The 21,431-nt window shown below is 34.6% G+C and overlaps 1 protein-coding gene across 4 annotated transcripts in view; it reads right to left on the bottom strand.

Annotated features, from left to right (window-relative positions):
• The window catches only part of LOC121411077 (6-phosphofructo-2-kinase/fructose-2,6-bisphosphatase-like), a 48,710-nt gene that overhangs the window by 17,848 nt on the left and 9,431 nt on the right, over window positions 1–21,431 (bottom strand). For 2 of the 4 annotated variants that reach the window (XM_041603572.1, XM_041603576.1), the window contains exons 2-3: window positions 11,466–11,591; window positions 8,880–8,976 (exon numbers count right to left, since the gene is read on the bottom strand). In XM_041603572.1, coding sequence (XP_041459506.1) covers window positions 8,880–8,976; window positions 11,466–11,591 — 223 coding nt within the window. Of the gene's footprint in view, window positions 1–8,637; window positions 8,735–8,879; window positions 8,977–11,465; window positions 11,592–20,582; window positions 21,065–21,431 lie in introns of those variants that run through there. The other 2 variants (XM_041603574.1, XM_041603573.1) reach the window with 2 other exon arrangements.

Consider the following 21,431-nt stretch of genomic DNA (forward strand, 5'->3'; position numbering starts at 1 on the left):
AGTGGTTATCCATACTATTTTATAAATATAATAGCGCATGTAACCATGGTAACAGGCATCAATTTGGCACTGTCACAAAAGCGTGCATCAGCATTGGGCATTTTTTAATATACGCAGTAAAAAAGCATTATTTATACAGAAAATCTACATAAACCATGGATTCAACCCATTGTTTTAAAACCACCTTCATGAATTTGGGACATTGAGTCCCACTACAATTTCAAATTACATGAAGACAGGGCTAAAGTAAAAATGTTGCAGTCTCAAAGTTTTTATGATTCTGAACATAAAAGATCCAATGCCATTTTTCTTCAAGTTTTTTATTGATAGGGTATGAATATGCAGACTGTACAACTTCACTCTGATTGGAAGGTACATATAATCAAATATTCTACTGGCCTACAACTTCAAATCAAATTAATTTTCCATCTCTAGATGGAAGCCCATGTTTTAGAGATACGGATACAATCTGCAAAGTTAAATTCCCTGAGCAAAGAATAATGCTATCACCAGCATCTTGAGCTCTCATGCCTTCATTAATATTCCATTTTAATAAATTCAGCTTGATTGTATCTATCAAATAGATCTCTAAAGCTTATTCATGACCTGTGGCATCTGAATTTTCCATAGCCCTTTCAGAATTGCATTCATATCAGGTTATTAATGGATTGAAATAAAGTTTACTCCAAATTAAAATGAAATAAAACAAATAAAATTACAAAACTAAAGGATCGTTTCATTATGGATTAGAAAATTATAAGTCTATTTTTAACAAGGCAAACTTTATGAAATTAATGTGAATTAATGGCAACAAAAAATAAAGATGAAGTACATTGATTTTAAAAAGAAAAGATCAGACAATTACCTAAATCAACTGTACACTGCTTTCCTCCCATTTGCAAGCAAGCATTATTGTAAATAAGTGTTCATATCATCATAACACACTACTTTAAATAGCTGTGGAAAAAAAATCAATAATCTATTTCTTTCATTCCTAATTCATAGCAATTCCTATCGGTAAGTAACACAGACCAGTATTTTGCAACACATTTAGAAAAATCAATAAATATGGTATTCAATTTCTGGATGAGAATATGTCAAGTTTGATGTTGATCCATTTCTGGTGAGAATTCACCTGCTTCACACCTGTAATAGGTCAAACAGTTTCATCTTTCACCAACTAAAGAATGTGCCATCAAATATATCAAAGTGCTTTATATATATGTACAGTACAATTGTGAAAATACTGATTTAATGTATATCACTGCCTGAGACTGACTAAGAGTGATCAATTGAAAAGAGTTGATACTTTTTTGTATGAATTTATATTCATTGGTGAAAATTAAATTGTTGCCCCCTTTTTTCTTTGGGGGGGGGGGTCAAATTGTACAGAATATCATAGAAGTAACATGCACATACTGAATGCACCACACATGAAGACTTTTTTTTTCTTAATACATTTGAAATTAAAACCAATATATGCACTGCCATAGATCAGGGGAAGGAGATGGGAGGGGCTTAAAAATTATTTACCCCCCCCAAAAAAATCCACTCTTTTAAGCCTAAATTGATAAAATGTATCCACCCCCAAATTTACAAGTACCAGGTAGCCTCTCTTTTGGGGAGAATTGGCTTGCAAGAATTTTTGTTGGGGGGTACTCTCTGCTAAAAAATTCTGGATCCGACCCATCAAATGCGATGATCCATTTAAGCTTTGAACTCATTGACAATGAATTGAATTGGATTGAGAGGAACGTAGTAACATATGGTTTTATTCTCTAATGCAACAACACCATATATCAAATCCCGTCGAGCCTAAAAGCCCATTCATAATTTCATGCAAACTACATGTGTAAATGACAATCTGCATTTTATTATTACTGGACAGTCTGCAATATCAGTGATACACATCTTGGTACCTACTTGTACAATCATCTTTCAAAGTAAAGTAGTTTTATTTATGTGACTTTCTGTTTGGACTTTGGACACTGAATTTCTCAAGAAAGACACCTCAAACAGGTGAAAATATTTACTCTTCATGTTGCGTAAGTTTGCATAGTGCATAACATTCAACTTGCGATGGCCTTCATATTTATTTTTACACCAACCCAATGATGAAAAATACCTGGTATTTTGCCAGTGTCAAGTTTAAAGATAAATTCCAGTTTTGGTAACGATCTCAAAATGACTTTTTACAGAATCTAATATAATGACCACCCAAGTGTCTGTTTGTATGAATAAAAAATATGTGCCAAAGGATTCAGGGAGAAACTGTGTAATTGCTGAGAAATAAGCAAAATAAGCGCGGATTCGGTCACTTCCGTCGGGTCTTTATTCCAGCAATAATAATACACTGTCCCACGTGTGCCTACCTGTGTTGGTGATCTTCAGTGTAAACTTTTCAGCGTAGATTTCAAGATTTCACAAAGTTTAGTTTATGTAACTGTACCAGATCTTCATCCTCGATGATATACTGACAATTAAGCCTGGTTTTACAGACTTTCTCATGAAATCAGTGTTTACTGCAACTACTGGAATTTCTCTTTAAGTACATAATCCTGCAAAAATACCTGCAAATTAGTGGATACTTTTCAAAGTTAAAATTCTAAGAATAGGTGGTTTCAGACTGCCTCGAAGTTCATCAGTTCCAGGTATTCTCTGATCGGGAAATTTACCCCGATCAGAAAATACCAGGTATTTTGGTAATGTGAAAGAAAACTACGCGCAATTACCCCAAAAGAAAATACCCGCTAAATAGTAGGTACTTGGCGATATTATGCGAACTTTCGCGGGGATTTTTCCAAGGTCGCAGGTATTTTGGCAATAGGTGGTTTCAGACCGCCTCGAAGTTCGTCAGTTCCAGGTATTCTCTGATCGGGAAATTTACCCCAATCAGAAAATACCAGGTATTTTGGTAATGTGAAAGCAAACTACACGTAATTTCCCCGGAAGAAAATACCCGCTAAATAGTAGGTACTTGGCGAAATAACGAGAACTTTTGCGGGGATTTTTCCAAGGTCGCAGGTATTTTGGCAATGTGAAAGCAATATACGGGAACTTTTGACCCAGCGTATTGTTGGGCGCGGGGGCCGTGGGAGGCTGCTGGGCTAGTGATTTTGAATCTCGCGCCTCGCTTGCTTATCAGACCATAACTGCGCATGCTCGTAACTTCAGGAACTTATCCCGAAGGGTATGTTTCAGGGCAGAGTGAATGCAGGAATAATAAATGGGTATTTTTTAGCCTAAAAAAGTTCTTGTAATTTAACTGGGATTCTTATGACCGAGGCGGTTTGAAACCACCTAATTTTAACAGGGATATTCCTCAAGGTCACAAAAATATTTGCAGCACGATAGCGAATCATGAAAACTTTCATTTTGATGCAACTCCAAAACATGAATTCGCAAGCATTCTTCACTTTCAAATGTGAGAGTCTTGTTTTGGGGTAATAAACACAAGAAAGTTACATCTGCTTGAGGCAGGTTGGAATGTGCAAAATAAATTATCAAGAATTTTCAGACTTAAATAATTTCTCCTGATTGGGAGGTGTGACATGTTAATACACTCATCAGAGTGGTAGGTCCATGATACACTTATTGGGTACCAAGTTTTACCTTCCCCCCACACTCAATGACATGTTGAATATCACTGTCAATAAATCACTCTATACGGATATAGTAAAATCAAAATGAATTGCCAAGTTTAACGGTAATATTCTATAATTCATTTCCTTGTATGGTTTACAATATGGTAGTCAAAAATAACAAGAAACCAATTCAATCAGTTATTTCCTGCTGAATTCCAGATGAGAAGGACTTTTATGGGAAGCATTGTCCCAATGACAATCTAGTATTTGCCATTTAATGATGAGATCCTTGAGTTGGAGGCAAATTGACAATATGTGGTGAAAAAATGTGAAATCATGTTTCCTGGCTAATACCCAACTTATTATTTTGCACAAGGGTGCTTTTTGTCTGTTTTCTATGAAGTTTAGCTGTTTGCACAAAGAACAAAAACTATAATCTGTGGCAAGCCATGAAAGTGGGTTTACATATCATATCTGATCAAGTTAAAAATAATAGCAATATGGTAATCTTGATATGATGCCAAGTTGATAGCTCTAAATCGCTAGAGAAAGAAATAAATATTTTAAGTGTAAGTAGGCCAATAATTTAACCCTGCCACTCTGAAATAGCTGTTTAAACTTAAAAAAAATATTTACATATTTTTAAACAACTTGTTAAAATTTTAAATAATAGTTGGTAAAGTGAGAGGCTTAAACAATGCTCTTAAATTTAAACAGCATTTTACAGTCCATGTAAGAGGCATTTCTACTGAGCATTATTAAACTGACATATAAAAATAAAATAATTACTGTACTGCTACATGTATATATGTTCACCCCCACCTCCACCAGTCTAAACTAACAATAACATGATTTTGGGCAGTGATAATTGTTTGGATCTTGTAAATTTATCCTTGACCCTGTAAATATTACAATACAATTTCGTCAATAAGTTTTGACTCCTTGTTATTCCAAATTGGCAGAGTTTGTGAATAGATAAACAGGAATTCAAACAAAAATTCATGCTCCATGAAGAAGGTCACTTTTTATAGTACACTATATATCATAACAATGACATATTCCACAAGTAAATACATACTACATGTATATCACACAAATGGAAACACCTTAAAAAAAAACCTGTATGAGATTAAAAAAAAAATTGTGAATTTCAACAAGGCTGCAACGAATAAGCATAAAAAGATGACAAAAAGTTATTTCATACAGAATTATTCATATTCACTGAATATTGTATTTTCCATTAAAATATTTTATTTATTCATTGTTTTGTCATATTACTAATGAATAGTTATCACTTTCCCTCTACAGCAACAAAATGGGTGTAATTTTTTTACTTCTGATCAATTATCATTGACTTGTATGATTTTACATGTTATAATAACTACAAAGTAAACCTAAAACACAAAGCCTTTACCTCCATCTAAAAGGATAACAATCTTCACATAATAAATTGTCACTATTGAGGAAACCTATCAAAATTTTACAAATGATTCAATAACATTTAAGAGGACAATCTGACTGCATCAGAAAGAGAGAGGAAGGGGGAAGGGGGGGTATTAGTATCTTGAATTTGCACATTATGCAGGATAATTTGTTAGCTACGTATAATTCAGTCTGCAAGATAGCTGTATTATAGGGTAAAAGAATTCTACATCCTGATTAATTTCCGTTAAAGCCTGATTGCTACACAAACACAACTACTCACAATCTCGCATCACTACCTGCCAATTTCCCATCAGGTCATTCAAATCAGATGGCTGTCTCTAGTATTATCAGTCATTTATGAAGGATATAACATTGTCTGAAAATGAGTGACCACTTGGCACCATAAAAATCAAATTGAAATATCACTATTGTATTCGTAACACTACTCAAATGCAAAATGTCAAATTAACATAAAACTAGGTGAAACAGAAACTTTATTTTTCCAGCACAAGCAACCTCTATTGTTTCAACACATAAAATATTCAAAAAATGACAGGTAATATGTGGGTAGGCCTAAGAATGGTATAAGTAGAAACTCAAAGCAATAACAGATAGGCCAAGTTAATACTGCTTTCAAATCTGTCCTTACAATAATTAATGATTCTGTTGAATCCCAGTGCCTCCAAGGCTAATTGGTGCTACATGTCCTACACATCATTTCATTGGTGGATCAGGTATTCCACTCAGAATCAGATAGTACAAAATCTGTTAACACTGCACAGATAATCACCCTGGTAATCCAAGTTTTTATTCCAAATTAAAAAAAGCATGAAATAACTGCACATAGATATTTAAAAAAACTGGTAATAATAATGAAAGTAGATCCTCATTGAGATCAAGTTTAAAGAATCTGTTTTTTTATTTCATGTGTGTTATATAAAATTACAGATATCAAAAGTAAATATAGTTGCCAATTGGTGCACAATGTGAACAATCTGGCAGTTTCAAAGTTACAAATATTATCAATTTCCATGATTTATTGCCAAATATTTAATACAGTTTTAATGAAATGACAAAATAATTAGGAGCTGGAATTGCCCTTATCCTGGCATGGAATTAGAGAATTTGCCCTTCAGGTAAAGCTCCATGTGTGTAGAAGCAACATACATTCCCCTAGTTTGAGAGCCACCTTAGCTGTCCAAAACTTGGCCTAAACCAAAAGTGTCAATGACTGACTGTACAGGGAGATATTATCAACAAGACTAGAGCTGTCCCAGCCCATCCCACCCCCCCCCCCCAAAAAAAAAAAATAAGGAAAGGAAATTTTAAAATACATTATTATAATACAGAAACTCGAACAAAACATTTATGAGAAGTATCTCTTATAATTCTTTGAGAGCAAACATAAAGCAGAAGTAAAATCATCATCCAGGCCTTTCATAGTGAGCTCTTTATTGATTAATGAAAAGGGGAAAAGAAAGCATGGTGATGAAAGGAACTGAATGGCACAGAATGAAAGGCTAAGATATAAACTTCTGTGGTGAAGTTGGGTGAGGAAGTTGTTTTGCTACTTAAATCTAGCAGCGTCAAAGGGGTGCTACAAGTTTCACCGCTTCATGACGTCAAAGGTAAAGTTGAACTCTCTGCCCCCCCCTGCAATTAGATAATTACAAAACCTATGTCCTAAAAACACCAGCCTGCTGTACTTCCAGCAGAGCTTCGTCATAAACCCTACTTTGATTGGTAAAGAGAAGGTAGTATGAAAGGATACTTTTCTCTTCATAGGGTCACCAGATAAGTGAAGGGATGCATGCTCACAAAGTTAGGTGGTAAATTTCAACAGGTAACAGGCAAGAACTCACTATGAAATGGGCATAAATAATATTTTGAAAATAAAGGTAAGGTAGTCAACATATATACATGTATGTCAACTAGATCAAGAAATATTCAAAATAGCAATTGCTGACTATAAAATTAGTAGCAGCATTTCATTTATAGAATGAAAGAAACCTTTAATCTATAATCTTGAAGCATCACATCATATTCTTATAATCCTCTGAACTGAAAATATGTTGTTAGCCAGTCACAAGTGAGACACTTACGTATTCTCGAAACACTTTAAGGGCACTGGTGGATCAGGTGGGTGTGCCCCCCCCCCTTTTTAAAGTGTTTGATCAAATTTTGGTGTGAATGTCCTTATTTATTTGCTTTTCAAATTTTCATTAAAGAAATGTGCCCCCCCTTGGAAAATCCTGGACCCACCCCCGTTTAAGCGTAGATTACTGAGATGAAGTGGATCAGAAATTTGCATAATAGTGGATGTACTGCACTTTCACGGACCTCGTCGAAATAGATCTATTTTCAATAGGTCAAAGGATCAACTTCTTCAGTTGTTCACTCATGCATAACATAAGTTTTACCTTTTCTTCGCCTGAATGTGTTTCTTCCATTCAAAACCCTGATGAAAATGGGAACTCCTATATACAGTCCAACAGAGCAACTTGAAAAATAAAATACTATAAAGAATGCACGCAAAGCCTTAATCTACATTTCAACTTCGTAGTAAATGCTTGATTTTCACTTCACGCAATATGTGCAACTGCATGAAATTGCTTGTTAGATACAACATACAATCAAAATATAAAAGCTAGCCACAGACTAAATATACACTATATCAACTATAAAAGCAAAGCAGTGATGGCAGTTAAAATGGTATTGGCAAACATTACCCTTGAATCATGCTACTTTGGACATAAAATGTACATTATGATTGAGAATATAACTCCGAAAGAATCTAACATGCCATAGATAGGTGAACCACTCCTACAAAAGTGACTTCTTACATTGTCATGCAATGAACAAATCATTTGAAATGTTATCTTTATCATGCAAACATAACATTCTATCCAAGGAAAGGATATTTAAAAAATGTTGTGTTAGTACTACAGTGTAGTAAAAATTAAACAATAGTTTGAGTCTTGTTCCGTTTCAGGTAATTTCTCATTACTTGATCCAGCAGCAGACCTGGGCCCCTGTAACATAAAGCTTAACAATCAATCACACATGATTTTCATGACTGCTTGCATTAATGCAATGTCGACTGTTTAAATTGATGATATGATCAAACACAAAGCTTTCTATGACAGGGTCTGGGTTAAAACAGGATTGAATGGAACTTGTAAAAGGTAAAAACAACTAAATGTATTTTTCAGAAAAACTAAATAGAACCTGAATATGAATGGAAGAACAATGAGAGACTGGCAAGAAAATAAATTTGGTGCTATGTTGAACAACAGCAGCTTGGTCCATTTATTCAAATTGGCCATGTTGGTGGCAATCAAAGGAGTATATTCTTTAATATCTTCAAGAGATTTTCCAGAGAAATATCTACCCTTTTCCTAATTAGTTTAGCAGCAATAAGGCACTTCTCATAGCACACGCAACTTGCCATTTCTTGAAAGCTCTATTCTACAGCTTTAAGACTAACCTACCTCCGTTTATCAGAAAAGTGCTGTGATGTTAATAGAGAATTGAAGTAAAAGTGTTGGCAATTTCAGAGTCCCAGCCAAAAAGGTGCACCAAAAAGACCCCCACCAACATAGCCATTTTTGCCAGAGTGAATACTTACAACCGGATCTTATAAGCCTCCATGTTGTCATGGCGGAAGAAGTCATGGGATATTTCACCAGACACCGCCTTGCGCCGATATTCGCCAACATTGAACACTGGAGATGGTTGGAGACAAGAAAAAAATGGGTATATACTCCACTGAAAAAAATATGCACCTAACAACTGTTCACCCCACCCTCGAGCTGATACCTTCCCTCAAAAGCTGAAAGACATCTAGGTTTATGGGTTTTATGTACTTACAATCTTACTTGTTGCGCTTCTTCATTATCTGGCCTAAAGAAGTCGTGAGGACTCTTTCCTCCCACAGCCTTTCGCCTGTACTCACCGACATTGAACACTAGTGAAAATAAAATCATACGTTACATGTACTACTCAAATATTGCCTGCAAAAACCCTCTTCTCCTTTCTTCCAAACGTGAGTAGATTAGAATATTATGTGAAACAATTATGTTATTCATTAGAAAGGACCTAAAAAGAGCAAATTATTAATTCAAATTAAGAGTAATCTAGTACTGACAAAATGAAAAACAATTTAATCAGGAAATTCAGGATTGTTTTTTTTTATTTATTTATTTATACATGCACCTTGCAAGTACAGTAAGTTAAACACCATCTTGAGGTCAGATTCTAGACAACTGACCTCCTTTGGTATTTATTTTCCACAACCTCCTGGCAAATAGAGCACTAACACAGAGGTCATTTCAAGAGCTTTGTGTTCCACTGCACACTTTAGTACAGGGGTACTCCAGGTTGGAAATAAAATTATTTGAATGAACGGAGTTAAACAAGCAAGAATTTAAAATCTCATTAAAATCAGATGAAAATAATAGATGGGATCTCATCTGTTCACTCAATGGATATTCATGATGACAATATGACTGTTTATCATAACAATTCAATAACTAAACTATTTTCTCCCAATTTTTGATGAATTTTCATGCAAATTGATTAATTTCACTTACATGTAATTTCTTCAAAATCTCAAATCCTATCTTTTTTTACAGTCCGCAGTACACCTTTTAAGGCCAAGTCAACCCCAACAAAAATTACAAATTGCATAGATTTGAATGGATGCTGAACAGGTTTCAGCTATGTGTGGGTGTGACTCTGAAGCTTTCCTATAAAGCCTTCACTCCACCACCACCCAATCAACTGTGTGTTCAAAATAACACATAGACACTACAGCAGTCACTGCTCGTTACCTATCGTCCCAATCAAGCAAAGCCCCTATTTCACATTAACAATGCAAGCCCTGACACCGTAATTCATAAACCAAGGCAGTGTAATAAAAAATAGCAGTCACCATGTATACAAATTACAAGGCAGGTGATATTTTAATTAGAGGTTCATATATATATAGTGGGTTAACTCATAAATACTGCCGTAGTGCCAAACCTTTTCATAAATCAACATTTCAGAGATCAAACAGTTACTAATATGTATAAAGCCAGTGATGTGTGAATTGTTTTGTCAAGAGTTTTATTTTTAAATTTGTAGACAACCTCGACTCTAAGCATGAGTTTCATCAGGGATAATAATAAAGAAAATAAATGGGGGGGGGGTAATAAAAAAAAATCAATATTTGTTTTGCATAAATGGATTCATTGAATGGCCATGACCCTGTTTAGATCAGACAATACCTCTGATAGAAACACAATTATTTGGACTATCATTTAAATTGGGTCATTGTAATTTTTCAAACGCAGGAAATGCCTGTGGGAGGAATGGTGGGGTTATTTTCAGAGGATTTTTACCCAACTAGGTCAGATTCTAAATGAAAAGTAGACACATACCAACAAGGAAACGCTTGATTTGAAAGGTTGACACATTCACATCTGCCCAATCATGTAAATTTCTGTGAATTGCAAGTACTACCTTAGGCTTGATAAACACAATCATTTTGTTGGTACATGACTACCTACTTGAACCACATTAACTTCTAGTGTTAAAACTAAGTTATAAGACTGCATTCTTTAGGAAAGGATGTGCATTCTCACATCAAAATTTTTCTTAATTCCTGTCATAGAGAATTGCGAACATCCCCCTGACCTTTGAAGAAATCTCTGTGACTCTGTTCTCAGTTTTGGAAAGAATCTATTAATTTGCAGTACTTGCCTTCCAATGGCAAATACTGAAATTACAAATACAAATTCTGATCGGAATAGACTTTTTGAACAGATAAGATACCTAACCAATTTTGGTTTTCAGTTTATAAATTTGGCTTAGTATTTTGTCTTATGTTTCCAAGACTAGAGCCATATAATTTTGAAATCTCATTGACAGGTAAAATTTTTTGTACTCGGTCATCCTGGGCTGCACAGAAGTGTAAAGTAGTGCTTTTGGTGGGACCTGGCAATAATAACACAATGTAACAATGCTTCTCAGTAGTATTTTGGCTTACATTTAATACTGAAGTACAATTTTTTTTCCAGGAGTCTCTGCATTTTTATCATAACTCAATAACAAATGAAAAACTTGATACAATAACGATGACATAATTGAGTACATTTTTGTAGGACAATTGAAAAGATAAATAATGTATAAGACTGAAAACTATAAAATGAAGCATGTAAAATAGTAAGTTGGGTAAAAATGCAGGGGCCAGCTATAATAAGCAGGTAACTGCTTGAAACAATAGCAGCCATGAGGGAGAGCTACATGGGAACCGTAATAGGTTATAATAAAATCAAAGTAAATTTCTTGCGAAGTAAAAACTTTGAATAGTCAATAGGTGGTTTTTTTATTGGATTGGGCAGGTTTCAAGGTGCCTAAACCTTTTATCATTATGTAACTTGTGTTAATTCCTGTTTGCCATTTTATACTGACCTTTAGTATTGATACCAATCCAATTCAGGTATCTGGAAAGTTTCTTGGCGATATATGTCTTCCCTCTAGCAGGCAACCCAACCATTACGATCACTGCATGGGGTTTGTGAAGGCTTGGCATGTGAGCTGAAGGAGACAAAAAGAAACAAGAATATTCTGAATTCTAGTCACCATTCCAAACATTAGGGGCCTGTTTCTTAACACCTTCTGCAGACTCATTTCAAAGGGTGCATTCAAATGATTTCCTTAACGGCGAATCTAACAAATAAAAACTTGCATTTAAAAGGAAAAGAAAAATCAGACAAGTTGATAGGTGAAAGTTTGAACAATATTGGACAAACAACAAGAAAGTTATGAATTTTTAAAAGTTGTAAATACTGGTAATCACTATACCCATGGAGACTTCAAATTGGCCGCATATGGGATATCATAGTGATGTCAGGCAAGGACTACTCTTCCATGTACTCCAATACATATCATAGCTAAAATGTCATTTTTCCCAAAAGTATTATTTAAAATGATATTTTTCTTTTATGAGGACATAAAACAATATACTACCAGGGTTATATTTAGATTACTGCCCCAGGGGAATGGGTACTTAGGAGAAAACCACAAATCCCTGATAATAAAGTACATGGCCTATGGGAAAATAGTCCTTGCCCCTTGTCATAATTTACTTACCCAGTTGCCAATTTGAAATCTACATGGTATTAGTGATCTCAATTTTAAAGCAGCTATAACTTTCTTATTGCTTGTCCGATTTATTTCAATCTTTCACCATTCTGTTTAATTTATTTTTCTCCTTCCCAACACAACATTTTTTGGCCAAGGCTGGATTCCCCTTTAACCTTGAATCACAAATAAAAAAGCTCAAACAAAAAAGATGGTTAAAAGAATGTTCAAGCAAGTTTGTTCATCAAAGCTGATGCTCCCTTATATTCAAGCTGAGAGCTATCCATATCATCATTTCTATGTTAAATTTATGTTAAATAAAAACTTGAAATTTTGGTACCTCTTTGATGATTTTCACAGGCATGTACATATTAAGATAAGAGGGAAATACAAACTACATTGAATGAACATAATGAGTCTACTAAATTATAGGCCTACATGTACATGTATAATGCCAAACCTCCACTCTATTTGAGTTTCGCAAAATAAAAATAATCTGGTGAAACTGGTGATGATTTTAGATTACATTTTCGGCCATAAAATGTGAGCTTAATGACATTACCTCCTGAACAAAACATTGAAGTACATGGTATTATGAAAATATAGCTCAATGAGAAACCACATGTACATATTCAACCTTGGGAAGGGTAGAAGTAACACTAGTAATGGTAGAACAATTGATGAAAAGGTTGGTTTATAGGTCATTTATTTATATTACACAGCATGTTATCTTCTTGTAAGGATGTTACGTTATGAAGAAAATATGTTCCTGGCTGAATTCCGATATATATTGCAATTATGATTTTGACTCCATACTTCCTCTTTCTTGTAAATCCATGCAGGTCGAGACAAGAGAAGGGTGCAATAAAATGTGTACTTTTTTTACTGCACAAACTCTTTGTGATTTCTTGACTTGTTTTTATTGAATCATTATTTTGGGGGACAACATCACACAAAAATGACAATGTTGAATGTAGGCTGACATAAAAAAAATGACTGGATGCACTGTTCATCCCATCATCTGGAGTAACGCAATGACCTTGCACTTATAGGATGAATAACAATTTACAAAGCCTTGCCCTTGGGCCAACATATTATTTATGCAGGACATGCGGTGTATGTGTGTGGCTTCTAGTCGAACTGAACTACACGTACAGTACATACAAAGACATCTCTGTGTACCCGGTTTACTTCATCTGTAACAGATAACCATGACCTCAATATCGTGTCCCTGGTCAGCTGTGTGACAACACCAGCAAGCAATATTCAGAGTACCTTGTACATTGTGGAAATAATCCTGACAGCAGCTTGTCATAAACCTAAACTGGAATATATCTGGGCAAAACATGTTGACCACCGAGTGAAAGTACATGTTTACAACATTTGGTGAATAATGATTACTAATAAAATTATTTACAAAAATCTTGTAGATGCAAACTGTCAAAATATTTATACTATGTTTCGACAGTTTGAACTTGCAAGATTTTTTGCATATATTTTATAGTGGTCTGATTTTGCAAACTACTAAAAGTAAATACGGTAGGTATTGTGCATGGTACAGTAGCTTCTGATACACAGTACAATGTGAGTTGAAACTTGCACCTGACTTGTCTCAAGAGAACCTTCTTTAAAAAAGTATAATTCAGAGTCCACGGGTCTGAGTGACTTCCAAAGCACAGAAACATAATTGAAGAATACATTGTTTACTTTATAGTTTGAAGGCACTGACCCAGATTGAAACTTTGATCAACAAGTGTGTCTCCACGCAAAGACTAAAAACTTGCTGTTTAGTCTACAAGGCATGAGTAGGCTGCAATTCAGTTCCTTTACTCGAGTGAAGGGTTTGCACAACAGACTAGTGTTTACTCCTGATGACCTGGAATGGGGGGGGGAGGACACTTCCACTCATCAGTGGATATCATGCATGTCCTTTGGGATTCCAAAAGCACCCTAAAAAGAACGTTCAGTGATCTGGAAATGCACCCCTTAACAAGTATAATAGGGTGAAATCCTAACGATATCAAGAAACCACGCCCTTAATTATATAGCTAAAGAACTCCACCCTTTATAAGTATTGAGTAGAAAAGAGTAACCCCTTAACAAGTTGAGTATATTCCCATATAATATTATCATTTTAGCAAGCAGAATCATAATGTACTGTTACAGTCCCAACAAAGAGCCACACTAATGCTTTCTTCAAGCCTAAAGAATGGAGCTAACCATAAAGTATTTATTGGGACTTTACATGTACATCATGGAAGAAAACCCCCATTCCCCCAAATATTATACCGGTACCCTTTTTAAATATTATTCTAGTTTTTTACCTCATAAATCAGACCCTAATCACATACATGTAGGTTACTGCATGAAAAGTATACCTTTTCCAGTACTTTAGTGGTTTTGAGTTTGACATCCTCATTACTTAATGTTGGTAACATGCTTTATCTTGAAATAAAATGTAGATTGGGCATGCATGATATGCACTTGACAGTGGAAGTACCCCCCCCCCCTCCTAGCTGATGAGATGATCTATGCAGGTAGAAATGTGCATGCCCATGATCTCATCAGGTCTTGGCCAATTGGATGTCCATGTTGTGACCATGGTATTCCAAATGATAATCTTCTTGACTACGGGTGCGTTTATGCGCCACTGTTTTACCCAAGAATCGTGATCTGAATCATGATTCAAACCCTGATTCTGATTTCTTCAAAATCTATTTTGATCCAGCACCCAATTAAAATAGCTTTCTAATATTCAGTAATGCTTGTAAATTAAACTGCTGAAAGGGCTTTTTCAAAAGAAAATTTAAAAAATTACATAGAGAGGGCACAACATGCCAAATTGAATTCTAAATTAAAATTCTAATGGCTTAAAAACATTCAATGACAACACTGTCGTAATATTGGATGATTAATTCACATTATTGACCCTTTAGTACAAATAATCAAAATTAGAAGGGGCAAGACAATCATATTCACAGAATCTTCAACATGTAGGCCAACAATGTACATAGGCGGATCCAGGGGGGGGCCCGAGGGGCCCGGGCCCCCCTATTGGCGGAGCAAAAAAAGAAAAAAAAGGGAAAAAGAAAGGAAAAAAAGAAAAGGAAGGGAAAAGAGAGGAGAAAATAAGAAAGGCAAACATAAGAGGAGGAACGTGATTGAATAAAATAACATGAGGCGGAAGACTTTGAAAATAATTTTTTGATAAATCTGTTTGTTAGGATATAAAATTTTCGCTCGCGCTTCGCGCTCTTATTGTCTTTTAGGGGATTTGCACATCTTGCTCAATATGGAGCTTGAAATAACAAACTTTGACGTCAATATACAAAACATATTTCTGCTGGGAAATTGAACTGTCATTATTTGTTTGATTTACAAATTGATTTTAAAAAGGTGCTCTGTAAAAATGTCTGTGTTATGGTCTGAATATTATCATTTGTCAGGTAGCTATTATTTTTCTGTATTCCATAAAGTTCTCAAAAAGTTCCCTATTCAGGTCAGTTGTCAAAACGTATCAGCTAGCGCTGCACGCTAGCATTTTGATTAGTGAGTTATGTATATCCTAATATTAATTCTAAATCAAACTACTTTGATGACAGTTTATCAAAAATTTCGGCTCGCAATTTCGGCTCGCATTAATAGATATCATGCATCTTATGCATAATTACAAAAGTACTTTAAATTTCTAGTTTTCAGGCCATAATATTTTATTTCGCGCTCTCATGCTTATATAGGAAGAGAAATAGAAAGATAGTCATCATTTTCTTATGATAACATAATGCCCTTATAGAATGTCCCGGTCCTATGTAAAAACTCAAAGTAATAATACTTAGAGTCCTTCCAAGATTACAAAAAGTGCTTAGCATTTCCATTATTCAGGTGAAAAAGGTCAAAAAATTTTCAGCTCGCGCTTCGCGCTCGCAATATTTGAATGTTGAAATATGTAACGTCTTAATGGCTAAATGCAAGCAGTCCATGACAGGTACAATTTCGAGCATTTCAAAACGTATACAAAAATTTTCTGCTCGCGCTCTGCGCTCGATCGCATTATTAATGTAAGGAAGATCCCCACTTACTCATCCTTTTCATGATTTACAAAACTAATTGAATAGAGTGTCTTGTTCAGTAGGTCTAAATCTCGATTTTTTTGCTCACGCTCCGTGCTCGCATGTTTAATTATATACCTATTCTGTTAAGTTACAAAACGTGCGAAGAATTTCCATTCCTGAGGTGAAAATGTCAAAAAATTTCGGCTCGCGCTTCGCGCTCGCATTATTTGATTTTTAAAATGTATAACGTCCTAATGGCTATTTGCAAGCAAGTATTTAACAGTACTTTTTCCATCACTTCATTTCTGCTCACTCTTTACGTTCGTAGTAATTATTAAGTTACATACACATCTTTTTTTTCAGGAAAACAAACATTTCCCAGAATGTTCAAAATTTTAGGAAAAAGTACATAACATTTCCAAAAAATTTAGCTCGCGCTTCGCGCTCGCATTATATAAATGAGGGTTATGGTATTATACATTTATGTTTCATAAGAATAAAGCTAAAAAGTCACCATTAGGACTACCCCTTCAAAGAAACAAAAAATCCCGGCAAAAATCATATTCGAGCGGCCGATCGGGGAAAATATGGCTGAAAAAAATTCCGGGCCCCCCCTATTGGCGAAGGCTGGATCCGCCCCTGAATGTACATGTAGGCTTGTGAGGACTTAAAGAAGCCGCCCCGTGTACTTTTCATCCAGAGATACCCCTACTCATGTGATCCATTAGTACATTTTTCCAAGATGAATTGGCATGATGATTAGAAGCTGATGCAATGTATCCATTGTTCCGACAACAGACAAACAACTGACACGTGTGGTGTGTGTCGTGTCGTCCCATCCAATGCATGATCCCAATACCCTGGACCTCTCTGTCCTGGACATCATGGGTATTCTATTTCCATAGCCTGATTTCAGGCAAGGTAGAGTGATGCGAACTGTAATATAATCTTATCATACATTGTAGAGACTCGAGAGTACCATACAATCAACATGTGTATCAAACTAATTGATCATCACAATTACATTTCAGATTGGGAAATTTTCAAATATATTGAGAGTTATGCCAAATATGAGGGCTTATAATACAGATAGGAATATTTTGCACGAGAATGATCATGTGAACTATACAGAATACTTCAGATGTTTAATGTAAAAATATACAGTTCAAGATGACTCAGATATTTTAGAGATTTTTAAGAAATAAAAGCTTTTTAAATCACAAGTAAATTAGGGGCTGTTGGCAAGATTTCATTGCATGCAAAATGTTTTGCTCCTCTAAAAGAAACAAATCATGTCAGGAATGTAAAGACCTTTTTTTTCCCAAACAGTTCTTTTAAGAACTTATTACAGAAAGAAGTAAAATAAATCTTTTCAGGATCAAGTACTGGTACATAGGCCTGGTATTTCTCTCAAACTTGTCAGTAGAGTTTGCCACAACAAAGGAAACCTTTGAATAATTTAAAGCCCAATTATTATTTCAATTTTCAATCACAGAAAATCTTCATTGCAATTTTCACAAACAATATATTGATTGTACTAAATACAATAGCAATGATAACCAAAACATGAAATAAAAAAGAAAGGTTAATTAATTTACCAGTCAGCCAGTGACGACTTCCATTCAAACATACAAGTTTTCATTTCTCGGCAACCCCAAGTGTTTACTGTATCAAACATTGAAAATGTACCAGACCTTTTTTCTTGCTTTATGTCTCCATATGAGTGCAATATCAACAGCCGAATGCTTCATGATATTTACCCACATGTATATAAAATGTCCAGAAGAGAGTACAGTAATGAAAAAATTCATGTGTATCCTGGTAATAAAATGTTATTCATAATGAAGCTTCCTGTTTTGGGAAAAGGGTTTGTGCATCAGAATTTCCACAGGGTCTAGGATTAAAATTTAAATACCTGAATGCTTCATGATATTACCCACTTGTATATATAAAAAAATGTCCATAAAAGAGAGTACAGTAATGAAAAATTTCATTAATGTATCCTGGTATCCTCATAATGATGCTTCCTGTTTTGGGAAAAAGGGTTTGTGTATCATGTAATATCCTGCTGGTCTGATGTCCTTAAATATGGTACTTTGTTTACCATGTTGGTTAACCATCAATGTCAGAACCTTGTATTCTAACTGGATGGATGAATTACTCCTCACGGAGTGGAGAATGTGCATATACTGTCTGCAAGAAAGGTTGATTGAATCTGACAAGCTGATAAGGATGAAACTTAAACATTTTTGGAGCTTGATAATCAAGATTTTTTCTACTTTCTGATAGAAGGCCTGATTCTCATTTATCATCAATACATATACATCAATGCCTGACTACCGTCTCTCTACACATTCAGACACAGACACATTGATAGAAGAAAGACATCTTTCACTCAGGTGGCATAACTAGCTGTATGGAATTATAAAGTGAAACATGAATCCTACCCCTGGAACCCATTGCCACAATCTGGCCTTAGCTGGTTCAAGGAAATCAAGCAACCCATATCCAATGTCCAACAAGGCCTGGAAAGATTCAATTGCTTTTTAGCAATAGCTATATGGAGGCTAAAATCATAACATGAAAATTAAGAATATTTATGCTATAAAGCCAGTTCAAAGTACCTCATGGGGAAGTTTGAACAAATGACATTTCCTTTCTTTTATTAGTTTAATATAAAGGCAAATTTCAAAGCAAAGGTTTTATGTGAGCATTTCCGATACATAAACAGGATACAGAAATTGCAAAGACTAGGTAACTAGAATAGCACATGGATGTTCCATTTCTACTTTGAATGTATATCATGCTACTCTTATGATGTACTTGGCTATGCATAAAATACCAGTTGCTAATGGACACGTTGTTTTCCATTGGATCTGATAATGCACAATTTAAAATAAATGAATAATCAAGTCAAGAAATCAAAGTTGGTGCTTATCTCATTGAATATTAAACCACCATTCCATTTGAGTTAAAATGACCTTCTTCTGATCATGTGCAAAATGGAACTAGCAACTGGCTTTTATATACATGGGCCGTAGAATGGTTTTGAAAGTGGGGGCTGGGCTGAAAGTGAAAGGGCTGACATACAAAAAATCACAACAAGATGGTAATTTTTCCTTTACATTACTGTATACAGTGTTTTTTTTAAGGGGGGGTGCCCTCCCCTGTTCCACGGCCCCTGTATAGAGCCTAACTATTGTATAAAGCAAGCTCATAGTTTACAATCATGACTTACATGTATGCATATTAAGAATTCTGTTTCTTTTTTATATCCATTGTTGGGAAAGAATTATATTTGGGGTGAATAGCAATATCTTTATATATTAAAGTGTTATCAACCTACTTGAATGAAAATATTTTTTTACACAGAAAGTTATGTTGGTTCTTCAAAAGGAAAACTTGCATGATAAATCATAGAACTGCTGCTTTATAACAGCTTTAATGTATAAAAGCATCCTTAATTTGATTTTATTAATTTGATTTAATTATTTTAAATTGTAGATTCTCCAATTTTTAAGGGGAAATATACAGGCCTACATAAGTATCTTCATTTCATTTGTCAAGGCGAGTCAGTATAATCCTGCATTCCTTGGCACGTCAACAAGAGAAAAAAGATTGTTGTTTCCTCATTCCACCAAAAGCCAAAAGGTATGCAGGTGAATAATAAAGCATTTTATACCCAACCATTTTTTAAGGGTGTAGGCTACATATTGAAATCTTTCCAAGAAGAAAAAGAGATGTAACGTTTGCATGTGATCAAAAGCATTACGTAAAACTATGAAGAATTATTGTAAGTAATTTCTTCTTCAAGTTTTCTATTGTTGAACTGTTATAAGCTACTATAAAAACTTTGACTCAACCTCAAGTGAAAGCGCACCCTGATAAAAAGTATTAAAAAAATAGTATAAAATATTTTTGAATATTGATATTAAAGGTTTGAGAAAAATCCATCAAAGAATGAAAAAGTTGTTATAATTTTAATCATTTGATTTGTGACATCATATGCAAATAGCTTTTGTACATATCGTATGGTAGCAAACCATTTTTTCAAAAAATTGAAAATAGATTTTATTGTACCTTTCAGTATAACAATAGAAACATCATTTCAAAAGAAAAAAAAGTCATCACAAACCATTAAAAAAGAAATTTATGCATTTTATATCATATTCGGGACAGCTGCTAGTATATATGACTTCACAAATCCCAAAATTAAAATTCTAATAACTTTCTTAATCTTTGATGGATTTTACTCAAACTTTCGCCAATATTTTTTTTTCAATTTTTTTCTCCTATTTTCCAAACGAACTTTTCTGTCAGGGTGAACTTCCCCTTTCAAAAACAATAGCAAGAGAAGAATGATTAAAGTCAGGAATACATCTGTCATACTCACTTCCATTTTCATTCTTGTAAAGATACACAGGGTTCCAGTAATTCCCATTATTTGTCATGATGGTGATATCAAGGAATATCAGAGTCCAGATCCAAAATATATAAAAAAGTACTTTTCAAAACCTCACTCCTCAAAAAAGCAATCTGCACAAATAAGTGATATATATCACAGCCTCAACATTGCAAAAATAAAGTGTACCCAAGCCTGACAAATATAAGTTTCAGCCACAAATAGCAAAGAATGAGAAAGGATGAGATCTTTAGTGATGCACCAAGGCAATCGTAATCTCTTTATAAAAAAGCTTGGAGAAATGAGGAATTTCTTCAGAGTCCAGCTTCAGTGATTCTGGTCCATTGAGAGCTGAGTACTGAAAATGTAAACAGCGCAGAACCCTGGTCCATGATGCATGCAATGTAAAATTGTTCCCTGATCAGCTGTTGACATGAGACTGTGTGGCTATTAAATGCTGTTCATTTTTGGCATGCATGCACGCTGCACCAGATCAGACTGCATGTAGTCTCATCAGCAAGACACAACTAATGAGAATATGTATTGCATGGAGCTACTATACAGGAGAGACAAAGGTTCTACTGTACATATAATTACAAGTATTTACATGTATTTGTAAATTAAGTTACAACAAAGAAATGTAATGAGAAAGGGGCTACAGAGTAAACATTATCAAGAAAGATTTCAATGCTGATTTTCATAATAGATCTACACGTACAGGCATGTATGTATTGCAGTGACTACATGGTATGGTGCCCTCTATAGGCTAAAACTTTATATAAAAAATTGTTGTTTTTTCAGCTGTTATTGTACTATTGTAAAGGTGGAATCTTCTCTTCA

This window comes from Lytechinus variegatus, chromosome 3 (assembly GCF_018143015.1).
Source record: "Lytechinus variegatus isolate NC3 chromosome 3, Lvar_3.0, whole genome shotgun sequence".
NCBI lineage: Eukaryota > Metazoa > Echinodermata > Echinoidea > Temnopleuroida > Toxopneustidae > Lytechinus > Lytechinus variegatus.